This window comes from Lepidochelys olivacea, assembly GCF_965140295.1.
Source record: "Lepidochelys olivacea isolate rLepOli2 genome assembly, chromosome: 17".
Taxonomy (NCBI): domain Eukaryota; kingdom Metazoa; phylum Chordata; order Testudines; family Cheloniidae; genus Lepidochelys; species Lepidochelys olivacea.
The window spans coordinates 4,095,749-4,109,740 of NC_140427.1; the positions used below are offsets into that span (position 1 = coordinate 4,095,749).

Here is a 13,992-nt window from a genome sequence, read left to right on the forward strand (position 1 = left end):
TTTACAAAAGAATCTAAAAACTTTAAATTCAGAAATCCAAGTCTCAAAGAGCCATTGGCTGATTTTTTTGAAGTTTCTAAACTCTCCAGCAGAAGAGTGAAGGGATTTCAGGCAATCAAAACTGTTGACTGAGAATTCAGAGGAAGAATCGGACATGAGCACTCTGGAATTGTGGGCAAGCACGTTATTTCCAAAACAAAAAGAAAAGGAGTACTTGTGGCACCTTAGAGACTGACCAATTTATTTGAGCATAAGCTTTCGTGAGCTACAGCTCACTTCATCGGATGCATACTGTGGAAACTACAGAAGACATTATATACACAGAGACCATGAAACAATACCTCCTCCCACCCCACTCTCCTGCTGGTAATAGCTTATCTAAAGTGATCACTCTCCTTACAATGTGTATGATAATCAAGGTGGGCCATTTCCAGCACAAATCCAGGTTTTCTCACCCCTCCCCCCCTCTTTCCCCCCCCCCCCCCCCCCCCACAAACTCACTCTCCTGCTGGCAATAGCTCATCCAAACTGACCACTCTCCTTACAATGTGTATGATAATCAAGGTGGGCCATTTCCAGCATAAATCCAAGTTTAACCAGAACGTTTTTTGGGGGAGGGGGTAGGAAAACCAAGGGGAAATAGGCTACCTTGCATAATGACTTAGCCACTTCCAGTCTCTATTTAAGCCTAAATTAATAGTATCCAATTTGCAAATGAATTCCAATTCAGCAGTTTCTCGCTGGAGTCTGGATTTGAAGTTTTTTTGTTTTAAGATAGCGACTTTCATGTCTGTAATTGCGTGACCAGAGAGATTGAAGTGTTCTCTGACTGGTTTATGAATGTTATAATTCTTGACGTCTGATTTGTGTCCATTTATTCTTTTACGTAGAGACTGTCCAGTTTGACCAATGTACATGGCAGAGGGGCATTGCTGGCACATGATGGCATATATCACACTGGTGGATGTGCAGGTGAACGAGCCTCTGATAGTGTGGCTGATGTTATTAGGCCCTGTGATGGTGTCCCCTGAATAGATATGTGGGCACAGTTGGCAACGGGCTTTGTTGCAAGGATAGGTTCCTGGGTTAGTGGTTCTGTTGTGTGGTATGTGGTTGCTGGTGAGTATTTGCTTCAGGTTGGGGGGCTGTCTGTAGGCAAGGACTGGCCTGTCTCCCAAGATTTGTGAGAGTGTTGGGTCATCCTTCAGGATAGGTTGTAGATCCTTAATAATGCGTTGGAGGGGTTTTAGTTGGGGGCTGAAGGTGACGGCTAGTGGCGTTCTGTTATTTTCTTTGTTGAGCCTGTCCTGTAGTAGGTGACTTCTGGGAACTCTTCTGGCTCTATCAATCTGTTTCTTCACTTCCGCAGGTGGGTATTGTAGTTGTAAGAATGCTTGATAGAGATCTTGTAGGTGTTTGTCTCTGTCTGAGGGGTTGGAGCAAATGCGGTTGTATCGCAGAGCTTGGCTGTAGACGATGGATCGTGTGGTGTGGTCAGGGTGAAAGCTGGAGGCATGTAGGTAGGAATAGCGGTCAGTAGGTTTCTGGTATAGGGTGGTGGTTATGTGACCATTGTTTATTAGCACTGTAGTGTCCAGGAAGTGGATCTCTTTTGTGGACTGGACCAGGCTGAGGTTGATGGTAGGATGGAAATTGTTGAAATCATGGTGGAATTCCTCAAGGGCTTCTTTTCCATGGGTCCAGATGATGAAGATGTCATCAATATAGCGCAAGTAGAGTAGGGGTGTTAGGGGACGAGAGCTGAGGAAGCGTTGTTCTAAATCAGCCATAAAAATGTTGGTATACTGTGGGGCCATGTGGGTACCCATAGCAGTGCCGCTGATCTGAAGGTATACATTGTCCCCAAATGTAAAATAGTTATGGGTAAGGACAAAGTCACAAAGTTCAGCCACCAGGTTAGCCGTGATGTTATCGGGGATAGTGTTCTTGACGGCTTGTAGTCCATCTTTGTGTGGAATGTTGGTGTAGAGGGCTTCTACATCCATAGTGGCCAGGATGGTATTATCAGGAAGATCACCGATGGATTGTAGTTTCCTCAGGAAGTCAGTGGTGTCTCGAAGGTAGCTGGGAGTGCTGGTAGCGTAGGGCCTGAGGAGGGAGTCTACATAGCCAGACAATCCTGCTGTTAGGGTGCCAATGCCTGAGATGATGGGGCGCCCAGGATTTCCAGGTTTATGGATCTTAGGTAGTAGATAGAATATCCCAGGTCAGGGTTCCAGGGGTGTGTCTGTGCGGATTTGATCTTGTGCTGCCCAGCTTGATTATCATACACATTGTAAGGAGAGTGATCACTTTAGATAAGCTATTACCAGCAGGAGAGTGGGGTGGGAGGAGGTATTGTTTCATGGTCTCTGTGTATATATAATGTCTTCTGCAGTTTCCACAGTATGCATCCGATGAAGTGAGCTGTAGCTCACGAAAGCTTATGCTCAAATAAATTGGTTAGTCTCTAAGGTGCCACAAGTACTCCTTTTCTTTTTGTGAATACAGACTAACACAGCTGTTACTCTGAAACATTTCCAAAACAGTCATTGCTTAATGGAATGGAATCAAATCAAGGTGTGAGGTAGAGCAGTCACTTTAACTATAGTAAATGTAGGCCTCATAAGGTAATTAAAAGACTTGGCTAAATAGTTACAGGCACTTCATTGCGTGAACTTGGAAGAAGGTTTAAGATGAGTGGTTTTGGAAGCACCAGTTTATGGCTGCTTTAATTGAGAGTTAAGCCACTTTAAATCACTTTTTTGTAACTTATGATCAAAAGATTATCAGAATAGGAAAAAGTCAGAAGGGTGGGTTCCCTTCCTCACTTCCTGTAATAGCCCTTTGGAAGCACCAGTTTATGAAACAGAACCAGAGTTCAAAAAACCTGTTGATTTGGCTGCCTCTTAAGAAACAGATACATTGCCATGCTACTATACAGTATAGCATGAAAAACAAGCGAAGAAATTAACCACTGTGCTATATTTTCAAAGTTCTGCAACTTGACTTAAAGATAAGTGAAACTGTTAGCACTTCACTGTCAGAGTTGTTTAAGATTGTGAAGAGGTACATGTTATCTGCAAGGCTGTGACCATGAGATTTCAGTATTATGTACAATCCTCACTTGGTGCAATACCTCATCTGAAAGATAAGAGGATGCCATCAAATTTCAATCTATATAATTGATGGCATTGATAACTGGTCATTTTGAGTTTGAAGCTTGATATTAACAAACTACTTGCATTCCCATTAGGAACACTTAGAATTTACAGCATCACATTTTAACAATCCATCTGGAACTTCAGCTGCACAGACAGAAAATACCCCTTTAGGAAGGGCACCCTTTTTTGGATGCAACTTTGAGAGAATACTCCTTACTCAAAGCTCATTATTTAACCAAATGGGTCCTAAAGTTCCTTGGTCTGGGTTTGCTCAAGAAAAACCTGACGTTCATGCCAAGGAGTGGACTTGTTTGGGGTATGGAGGGTTTTAAGCAGTATTCCCGTTGGTGGAGGGTAGAAAACAAATGATCCAGGTAATAGCCCTTTGCATTACCCTGTCCTGTTAAAAGAAAAGGAGGACTTGTGGCGCCTTAGAGACTAACACATTTATTTGAGCATAAGCTTTTGTGAGCCACAGCTCACTTCATCGCTAGTATCTACATTCTTTGCAGAAGCCATGAGATGAGTTGCCTTTTATGATTGGAGACGCTTTCATTAAACTTAGTACCTGCTGGAGCTGACCATTTCATTTATTATGGCTGAACTCTCCAGAGGTACTGAAGCAGCTTGTACAGCTATCACCTTGAAATCCTGTCCCTTTGGGCTATTGACCATGTTGTGTATCACTCCTCGATGTATGTCTAGCCTTTAGTTTGGGCGGTTGGCATTCTGAATCCAATCCTCCTGCCAGCTGATGAACAAACATATCTCACAACAATATAAAACTCTGTCCTTTCAGATTAACTTCAGAGCTCAATATTTCATTTTTTGTAGGGCTGTTTTGAAATCACTGCTAGCAGAATCACACTTCCTTTTGGTGCCTCTCCACAGGTTCTCCAATACCACAGTCTCAATCACCGCAGTCCCTCTTGATGGGAGCCAGGCTGCAGAGTGCTCCAACTCTAACAGATATCTACCAGAACAAACAGAAGCTTCGAAAGCAACATTCAGACCCTGTATGCCCATCATATGCAGGGTATGGGTATAGCTACTCTCCACAGCCAAGTAGGCCAGTCAGCCTGGGAACATCACCTACAAAACATATGGGATCATCACCTAGGAGCTCAGACTGGCTGTTTAAAACTCCATTACCAACAATTATTGGCTCTCCCACTAAGGTTTGTTAAACTTAAACTTAATTCTGTCTGAAAAACATTGTTACGATATAGTATTTACCTACAGCTATCTCAGTAACTGAGAGTACTCGCTTGTATGCTAACCAGATTCAATGCTTGTTTAGGCAACTGCTCCTTTCAAGATACCGAAGACTCAAGCATCCTCAAACTTGCTGGCCTTGGTTAGTCGTCAGGGTTCGGCGGATGTCCCATTGCAGTCTAAAGACATGACTGACCCAAGGGACTTCACACACTTCCACTCGACACAAGGAAGTGAAAAACAGGCAGTAGAACAGCACAGCAAGGCTCTATTTGGCAGGTAGAAATCATATCTGTTTACAAACTGCAGACATTGTGTAGGCATAATTTGTCTCAGAACAGCATGGCAGCTCTATAAACCAGAGTGCTGTTGCATGCAATTTATAGCCTGTGGTTTGTTTTGAGATATTTCTTGTTATGGAGACATTGGAGGTTAGTGTGTACCACAGAAACCTCACCTGCAGTGTAAAAAAAAAAAAGTGTTGACTTCCTAGACTGCTTCACCGTATTGCTGTTAAGTTCCCTTTTATTTGTTTTGATCATCTAAATTTGGAGTTCTAGTCCCCACCATTAGCCTCTTTCCAGTTTTTACTTCAGAATTCTGATAAACTTAATGTGGCTAAACTTGAAATACCCTCTTAACCTGTGGGGTATTTGCACAATTGTATTATTTCAGGAAGTTCAGTGTTGATACTACAGAGAATTCTTGAAATCAGACGTGTAACATCTCCCAGAAAGCCCCCCTCAGTTGTGAGGTGCAGAGGAAACTACATTGAGAAATTTTTCCATTTTCATTTGCTTTTCTGTGTAGATCTGTCAGTACTGGGAAGTTGTCAGATCAACAAGCGAAGACTATCCTTGGTGGCCAGTTATATCAGGGCAGCACAGACAGCCTCAATACTGAGCGACCAATGGATACAGGTAAAGAACAGATTAATTTGGGTATTATTTTAGTTTAAAGCCTACAACCAAATTATCATTCCATCAGTTTTAGGAGATTTTATGGACATTCTCACTGGTTAGAGTGGTTGCTGTGTCACGAACACTAATGATGGTTCTGATAATACTTTGACACAAACATTAACTCTTCAGAAGATTTCTGCATGTGTATGTTGAATATCTCTATAAAGCACCATATATAGTTGGGCACTGTCTGTAAATAAGAGCATCCCAGAACTGCCCTGATGATAAAAATATCAGAACTGTGTATGCTCATTTGGGGTTTTTTTCACTACCTCTGTTGCAACTCCATCTTCTTATTCCAGCTTGTTTTTCCCATGGAGATTAGTTTCCAACGTGCTGGCTTGTCTTATCCTCTACGGCTAGTGGTTGTGCCTTCCATAAGCCAGCCAACAGAGGATGCTATATCAACCTTATGGCTAGAATTCCCAAAGTTTGTTTTTTTTTAAACCAGGGGGCTATCCAGGGAGGCCTGATTTATTTATTTTTTTCAGCCTCCTGCGCTGCCTTTTTGTCTTATTTTCAATAGCATCTATTTCCATAGGGTCTAAGCACTGTCTCTGGGTTTTCAAAAGTCATCTCCAGTTCTCTTCCCCGAGGAGAAGAGTTTAGAGCTAAGAGCAAATTTAGTTTCAAGTGGAACTTGGAAGGAGATGTGAAAAGCTAAGGGTGCATCTTAGTTCTGATTGTGTTCAGCTAAGTGGGCCCAGCACTACTTTCGGCATGTGGTATTATTTGCTGTCAGACTTCAAAGATGCCCTCGTTTTTCCCCAGTCTAGTCCAAAGTCTGGCTCTGTTTCAGAGAGTGGTGTATATTGTATCATAAGGACTAACATACCATGTAAACCTTTTATTCCAGCTCCAGCAGGGGCCTGTGGAATTGCAATGGCACTTCCTTCCATAGGAACTGGAGCAAGTTCTAGGGCAGTAATGTTTACTGTGGGTTCCCCTCCAAATAGTGCTACCCCTCCTACTTGCACCCATATGGTCCTCAGAACTAGAACAACTTCAGGTAAGACACCCCTAAAACAATGCATCTTTGGCAAATGTAATGTCTAAATTTGTAAGCTCTTTGGAATGGGGACCTGATTCTTTGTGTGTGTTTGTAAGGTGCATAGCACAGTAGGGCCTCAGGACAATGCTGTAGCAAGTGTTAAACCATAATCAGGACTAGAGAGGAATGTCAGTCTGTCCTCTGACTTTTCTCTCCATAAAAGAGGGATGAAGCTGTTAGTTCAACATTCTGTAGTATACATTTGTGACAGTCTACGCCATGTCTGTGATGGGATCTAACGTTGTTTCAGATGGCATACACGGTTGTTTGTTCCAAGATATAAAAAAGTAGATTTTTAACAATAATAATAATGCACAGGGTTTGGAAGCATACTGGATTCCAGCACACCTTAGTGTGTGCTTTGAAATATAGACGCCAACAGGCTAAATGCCTTCCTCCATTTGAAGTGTGGATGGCCAGCATATCTGCATAAGGGCTTTTTTGTGAACTTGATCCAGTCTGTTGAATTTGACTGGGTACCTACAGTCAGAATCCTTGTCAGCCAATCACCTTTTCTTCTCACAATGCCCATTTTATAAATCTTCACTGTCCAATAAGGAATGCCACTTAGGTACTGGACAGACGGTATAAAGCATAACGAAAAACTCCCCCTGGTGAATTTAGGTGACTTCTGCTTTATCCTGGACCAAGCTGTTTGGACTGAGTGTGTTTTATTTTTCCTATAGTTGGATCAAACAGTTCTGGAGGGTCTCTCTGCTCTACTAGTGGCCGTGTATATATGGGCTCCCCTCCCGGTATTTATATGGGGTCATCTCCTCCTGGAGCAGAGGCAGCTCCAAGTCTGAAGTACATGTCTTACGGTACTTCACCTCCCAGCTTAGAGGGTTTTATCACTTTTGAAGCTCCTGAATTGCCTGAGGAAACATTAATGGAGGTACAGAAAAATTAATGTTTTGTCATGTTTAATGCCAATAAACGAGTACTTAGAAATGATGGAAATAAGGCTGAGGATCTGCCTGAGTTCTTGAGTTCCTGCTCTTGGTATTAATAGTGTGTGTGTTGCACAGTGTTGCTGAGATGCTGACTATTCTCCAGATAGCTGCCATGTATTTGCCACATGGCCTATTGTGATTAAATTGTCTTCTCCTTTCCTTCTGGCAGAGAGAACATACGGATACACTGCGTCATCTGAACACGATGCTGACTTTTATAGAATGTGTACTGGACCTGACAGCAATACGGGGAGGAAACCCAGAACTGTGCACCTCTGCAGTGTCATTGTATCAGATTCAGGAGAGCGTGGTGGTTGATCAGATAAGCCAACTAAGCAAAGAATGGGGGTAGGTATTTGGCTAAGTAGTTGTTCTAGAATTAGTGAATTTCAGATCAATTCGTATGTCTGCGCATGACCGTCCTCGTTCTGACTTTGTCAGAAGTGACCTTTCTGCTTTAGGGAATGTTTGGTGGTAGTATGAACATTTTTTTAACAACTGAAAAGCAAAAAGGCCCAGAAACAGCGTAGCAGAGGAAAGACTGAAATGGGCCGGCAGGTGAATAACTAGGAATCCTGGAAAAGGGAAAGTGGTGAGGGGTGGGGGCTTGTTTCTTTTTCTCTGAACTGTCAGATGAGAGGAGGGCGAGGCTGGTGGCTGCTGCCTAGAGCAGTGTTACACTTCGTCATGCCTGGGAATCTGAGCTCCAGTCTTCACATCCTCAGTTATGGGGAAAGGGGAGCTCTCTGCATGACTCCATCAGTAACTATCTCTGGCTGACCAGGAGCGGCGATACTGAGCTCCAAAGGGAGTCACATCTAAGCCTCTGTCAGAGAATCAGCTCGGTCCTGATGTGAAACCTTTAGAAGTGAGGAGAAATAAGGTGAAAATGCTGGTGATGGGAGTGGAAATTTCAGTTGTTTCTCCCTTCCTGCAAAAAAGAACTAGTGTGTGTGATGGTCCCAAATGTTGGAATTATGAAAGTAACCCCTGGGGTGGGGAGAGTGTGTGAGGACACTCGAGAAAAGTGCAAGCAGGGGCTTTCTGGAAGGACATTGGCCTCATGTAATTAACCTACAAACAACAAATTGGGTTTCTTCTATTTTGTGCATGAAAACAAAGTTTAGATGTGCACTCTCTCCTGGCCAGAGAGATGGGTTCTCTCACAACCAGTGCTGCACAGAGCGCCCGGGGTGCTTTGTCATTTTTGTACACCTGTTTCCTCACTCCCGACAGTTATTTCTTGTCAGCACATAGTGTGGGGAGCGTCTGGCTGTGGGTTGAATATCTTCATTTGAAAAAGAAGAAAATCTTTAAACATCAGACATGCTAAAATTATTTTTTTCCAGACAAGTAGAGCAGCTGGTGTTGTATATGAAAGCAGCACAGCTACTAGCATCTTCTCTGCATCTGGCCAAAGCACAGATCAAATCGGGAAACCTGAACCCATCCACTGCTGTTAAACAAGGTATATGCAGCCATTGTTTTGGGACACTGATTTCCTTTGCTTGTGACTTATTGACATTTCTTTGGCCCATCAGTGAAAAGAATGAAGTTGAAACATTCAGGATCTCACTGTGGCCAGGCACCATATGCCTTTTCTGCCTGCAGCTGTACTAGTCAGTCAGGAAACCTTGACTAAATCAGCTGCGCAAAGAGGTGTCTTAGCGCTTTCCAGAACTGACCGTGCTTATTGTACTTCTGGAGAGAGAGAACTGCAGACACAGAATTGCTTAATTACTATGACAAAAAGATGGTGATAGTGGTTAGGGAATGGGTGATTATTAATATGAAGTGAAAATTATTTGACATGCTCTCCCGACAGCAAAAATGACACAGTAGATGGTAAAATAAAACTACAAAGATAAACAGACTTACTTGATTAGAAAGCTACCCTGTAAAGTTGAATTTAAATGTTTTAACCTCTTCTTAACACTGACTTTCTCCAGTTGTCAAAACTCTGAATGAACGATATAAATTCTGCATCACCATGTGTAAGAAGCTGACAGAAAAGTTGAATCATTTCTTCTCTGACAAGCAAAGATTTGTAGATGAAATCAACAGTGTAACTGCAGAGAAACTCATCTACAACTGTGCTGTGGAAATGGTAAATCATTCCTTTCATCTGTGTTTAAGGTATTGAGATCAGTAAAAGTAGTAACACTTGGTGATGGGCACAACCTCCTCTCACGTGTCTCTAATGTAACCAGACAGCACTGCATGTGTGGCCTTAATCCTGTTCATGCCTGGGCTGATGTAATCTTCCCCCAGATCATTTCTGAAGTTCCTCGCTGATACGGTTGCTCTGAGGTTTTCCCCCACATCAGCAGCTTTTGTATATAGATGCTACAAAATGCACTGCTAAGCTATACAGTCCATGATGGGGTTCTGTGTGCTGGAGTATCACACAATAAAGCTTACTGCAGCACAGAAACAGAAGACACACACAGCTTCCCAATCAACTGGTTTTAGTTTCGGGAGTTGTTTAGAGTGGGGGGACTCCTAGGTTGGAGAAGCATGTCAGCAGGTCTATGCAAAATAAAAATGTTAATCAAGAAATATGGGGAAAAGGTATCTGTGTATCTGACAAGTTTTGAGTACACAGATATTTGGATAATCCCAGGAACAAGGTGCAGCAAGTGTATCGCATTAGGAGACTGACTTACCTTTCAGATAAGGGGAAGTTCTGGTGAAACGGAATTGGATAAATAGTGGTGTTAGATGTAAGATCTTGGCAAGTATCCACTGTACTTAACCTTCATGATTCAGTAGCCACACACAAATTAGCTTGTCTCCCTCACAAATAAAATAAGCTTGATAACAGGTGTGTATATGTGAGTAGTTACAATTTGAAATGTACGTATATATTGTACCATGCTTAATAGTAAAGGAACATAAAGCATTTCACATCTATACATGCAGGACTCTTTTCACCTAATGCCACACAAACTTACTTTCCTGTAACTTCTCCATAAGATTATATTAAAAATTATAAAACCAGACCAGTATATTTAAGGTACAGAAGCACTGTTAATTAGTATCCACAGAGTGATGCTCATTTATCAGTCAGTTCTCCGAGACAACTTTTTATAATTGTATTTGCTTAGAACAATTCATATAGCTTATGTTAATGAATGCTTCCAGGTTCAGTCAGCAGCACTAGACGAGATGTTTCAGCAGACAGAAGATATTACATTTCGATACCACAAAGCAGCCATGCTGCTGGAAGGACTGACTAAGATACTGCAGGACCCTGCAGATATAGAAAATGTTCACAAATGTAAGTTATTTTGGAGAGTGTATTTTGTGTACCTTGGTAGTAACTGAAAATTCTGGAGAGTGTAAAAAAATTGATCCTGTACTTCTCTTCAAAATGCATAAAGTGTTTCTTTACTATAAAAATAGCAACATTTGGCTGTGAAGAACAGAATAAAAGGATCTAACATTTTGGGTGAAATCCTGGCCCAGTTGAAGTCAATGGGAGCTTTGCCATTGACTTCGGTAGAGCTAGGATTTTACCTCCAGTATTGTTTGCCAATCCATGCAAAGCCTCTTCACAAGGCAAATCCTGATCCATGCATCTCAAGGCACAAAGCCATTCACAGTATTGCACTTGTAGCGGAAGCTATTACTGGTGACTGAGACAAGAGTTTTTAAAACATAAGAACTCAGAGGAACAAATCTATGTTCCAAAAGTGGAAAACTGGGAAAATGAAGGGCAAAAGTAGATTTGTAATAAATTCAATTTAAAAAGTTAATCCGAAGGATAAACGCTGGACTCCTGAAACAAGACTAAACACAAACAGTGGGTAAAAATCATTGTGCTGAGCTTTGTGTTTAACTTTCTTAATAAAATCCTCTGAATGCAGATGAACTTTCTTTGTCTGATATTTATTATCTGCCTTGTATATTTAACTCATGGGGGGGGAGGCACCTATAGTGTAAGATGAGCACTTACATTTGTATATATTTTAAATATATATAAATCTGTAATTTCATGATTAGGCATAGCCTTTAAAAGCAGCAAGCATGAGAGGAGTAGCCAGTTTGGATGGTTTTCAAATGCTCGTCCTTAGCTGATGCTGCTACATAACCTGAAGAGCCATGTCTGTTTTGATGCAATGATTTTATTCTTTCTGCATTGAAATTAATTTACGCTTGATGTGTTCAGAACTTGACTGTAACTTTATAATTTGTGGTTTTTTTCAGATAAATCTAGTATTGAGCGACGGCTCTCTGCACTTTGCTATAGCACAGTGGCTGTGTATGAACACTAGCAGTATCCCAAGGACCAGGCGGTGTGAACAGAAGGGACCACTCAGTGACATTGTACCTTTTTTTTTTTGCTACAGCTTAATTGTTGTCATTGTCCCACTGCTCTGTGGAAGACAGTTTTTAAAGTTCTGTGGTGACTACCAAAGAAACAGCAGTGAAATTCAAAGAGGAAAAAATCCAAAAGTACATTTATCGAAAATCTGCCTTACTGATACAGTCACTCGTCCCTTTTTCCTCCTAGCAGCAGAATTTAAAAGAAATCACTCTTCACTTTCTAACTGAACTTTGTACATGTACTTTCAACTACAGCGATCAATTTTATTTTCCTTACTAAGGACTATTCAGAATGGATCCTTCTTCACAAAGTATGCAAAGCTGTGTTTCTGTAGGGAGATTCCACTCAAAGGTTTGTAGAAGACTGTTTTTTAATTGCCAGTATCAGACTGTTGAATGAAGGTATGAAATTCCAAATGTATAAACCTGCAGTTTGAAGCTTTTTTGGCTAAGCTTGTTTGGATCCAAGCTTACATCGTGTAAATACAGCTCATCAGTGAATAGAGGAAGGATGGGAAGTAAGTCCCTTTTAAAGAAGGAGAGGAAGAGGTCAATGGAAGAAATTTTGCTCCACCTCTTCAAAATCCTCAAACAATTTTATCAGCTGATGTGGATACAACTTGATGCTCTTCTTCCAAAACAGTTTGTATTGCACTAATTTACTAAAGCAACTGTACATTCATTTTTGAAGAACTATTAATTTAAAAAAAATGAGAAAAGGCACAATGGACTCAGCTGAAAAAGTTTTATTTCAGTGTATATAAAATCCTTTTCAGAATTTCCAATGTAGCTTCTAGAAGACTTTCAGACAAACTGTAAAAACTTGTATTCATGTGAACCTTTCCATTTTATACCTATTTATCTAATACTTGAGTAACTACTGCTACAGACTTTCTCAGTAATGGAAATGTTTTGAGTTGCTGGTTGTTTGCTTTCAAAATAGGTTTGGTTGCATCTTTTGTTGTGCGTGCAGTATGTGCATTATTGCCTGCAGTCTCTGTGAGTATAACAACAGCTCTCTGAATCCTCTTCCTTGGGCAGTATTAAAACAAATACTGTAAACTGAGAGGCTCTGTTAGGAGCCGTGTGAGACTAGAAGTAGGTTGGGAATTGGGATGCTGATTTAGTGATGTGGGATTTCTACATACAGTGCGTGAAAAATCAGGGTATTTGTGTGTGCATTTTTAGGGAGAGGTGGGAAGCTTCCCATAGCCTCATAGGCACTTATCATTTCAAGCATCCCTTCAGATCATCAGAACAGTAATTCACGAAGTATTTAGGCAGATCATCTTCTCTGGAATGGTTCCTATATTTTACTTTTGGAAGTTTTTTTGGGGGGTTACTCAACTGCTTGAATACTTGAATAAACCATTCTCCAGGACAAAATCATTTTAATCCTCTTTTAGATACCGTGGTCTGAACTATTTTACAAAGTTGTACAGTTCTCATGCATCAGTATTGTTTTAGTGTACTGATAACCATGTGTTTCCTTTTCTTTGACAAAGTAATGTACTTTTACCCTTATTTATCTGTATGAAATTCCAACAGTTAATTTGAAAGTGTTTATTTATATAATATTTGTATTTTTAGGTCTTTAATACAGTGTTTCTACCTCTCCTTTGTAACTGCATGCATTATTCTTGAAACTAGGTAATAACTCACTGAACTGTTGCATAATAGCCTTTTTATTATGGCCTGTATAAATGTATATTCAGGTAAAATAAAGACTGACACCAGATGTGTTTCTATGGTACAACCTTAGTTTGTATCTTGCACTATAATTGGGGACTCTTATATTCAAAAAACACACTGCAATATTGGCTAGTGTTTAAATCAGGGACTGAACAGGCCCTGGAGATTGAATGTGCTTCACAAGCCAAGAGGTGCGGCTGGCAGCAATCAGCTGAGGCATGTTGGCAGCGCAGCGTGATGGAGCTTGCATTGCTGCTTGTGCTCAACCTCTTTGGTGACAGAATGGTCTCCAGCATTTGCTTTAAGCAGTTACCTTTCCTTAAAGCAACAACCTGTTAACCCTGTTTTTTTTAAAAATGTCATGGAGTTGAAAACTAAGATGCTGAACAGATTTTTGGATAAGAGCTGGAAATCTTTCAGTGAGATGCCTCTTAATTGCCTTTAGCAAGGAGGCTCATTGTTCGAGTTGCTAGAAACACGTGTAATTACATACACCTGATAGACGGGCTGGTTCTAAATGACATTTCTGCCTGCTAAAAGTTGCAAAATTTAGTTTTCCATTGTGCTGCTGAAGCTGCTTCCCCAGTTGAGTGTGGTGGAGTAGCTGGGAAAGGGCTGTTTTTTCT

General features: G+C 41.1%; 1 protein-coding gene across 1 annotated transcript in view; it reads left to right on the forward strand.

The window, feature by feature from the left end:
- ULK2 (unc-51 like autophagy activating kinase 2) overlaps positions 1 to 13,416 on the forward strand; it is a 59,392-nt gene extending 45,976 nt beyond the window's left edge. Inside the window, exons 19-28 of the mRNA XM_084650717.1 lie at positions 4,056 to 4,342; positions 4,465 to 4,658; positions 5,190 to 5,299; positions 6,198 to 6,350; positions 7,079 to 7,287; positions 7,515 to 7,693; positions 8,695 to 8,813; positions 9,295 to 9,452; positions 10,490 to 10,625; positions 11,555 to 13,416. Of these exons, the coding sequence (XP_084506843.1) occupies positions 4,056 to 4,342; positions 4,465 to 4,658; positions 5,190 to 5,299; positions 6,198 to 6,350; positions 7,079 to 7,287; positions 7,515 to 7,693; positions 8,695 to 8,813; positions 9,295 to 9,452; positions 10,490 to 10,625; positions 11,555 to 11,622 (1,613 nt within the window). The 3' untranslated portion in view covers positions 11,623 to 13,416. The remainder of the gene's footprint in view (positions 1 to 4,055; positions 4,343 to 4,464; positions 4,659 to 5,189; positions 5,300 to 6,197; positions 6,351 to 7,078; positions 7,288 to 7,514; positions 7,694 to 8,694; positions 8,814 to 9,294; positions 9,453 to 10,489; positions 10,626 to 11,554) is intronic.
- The last annotated feature ends 576 nt before the right edge of the window (positions 13,417 to 13,992 follow it).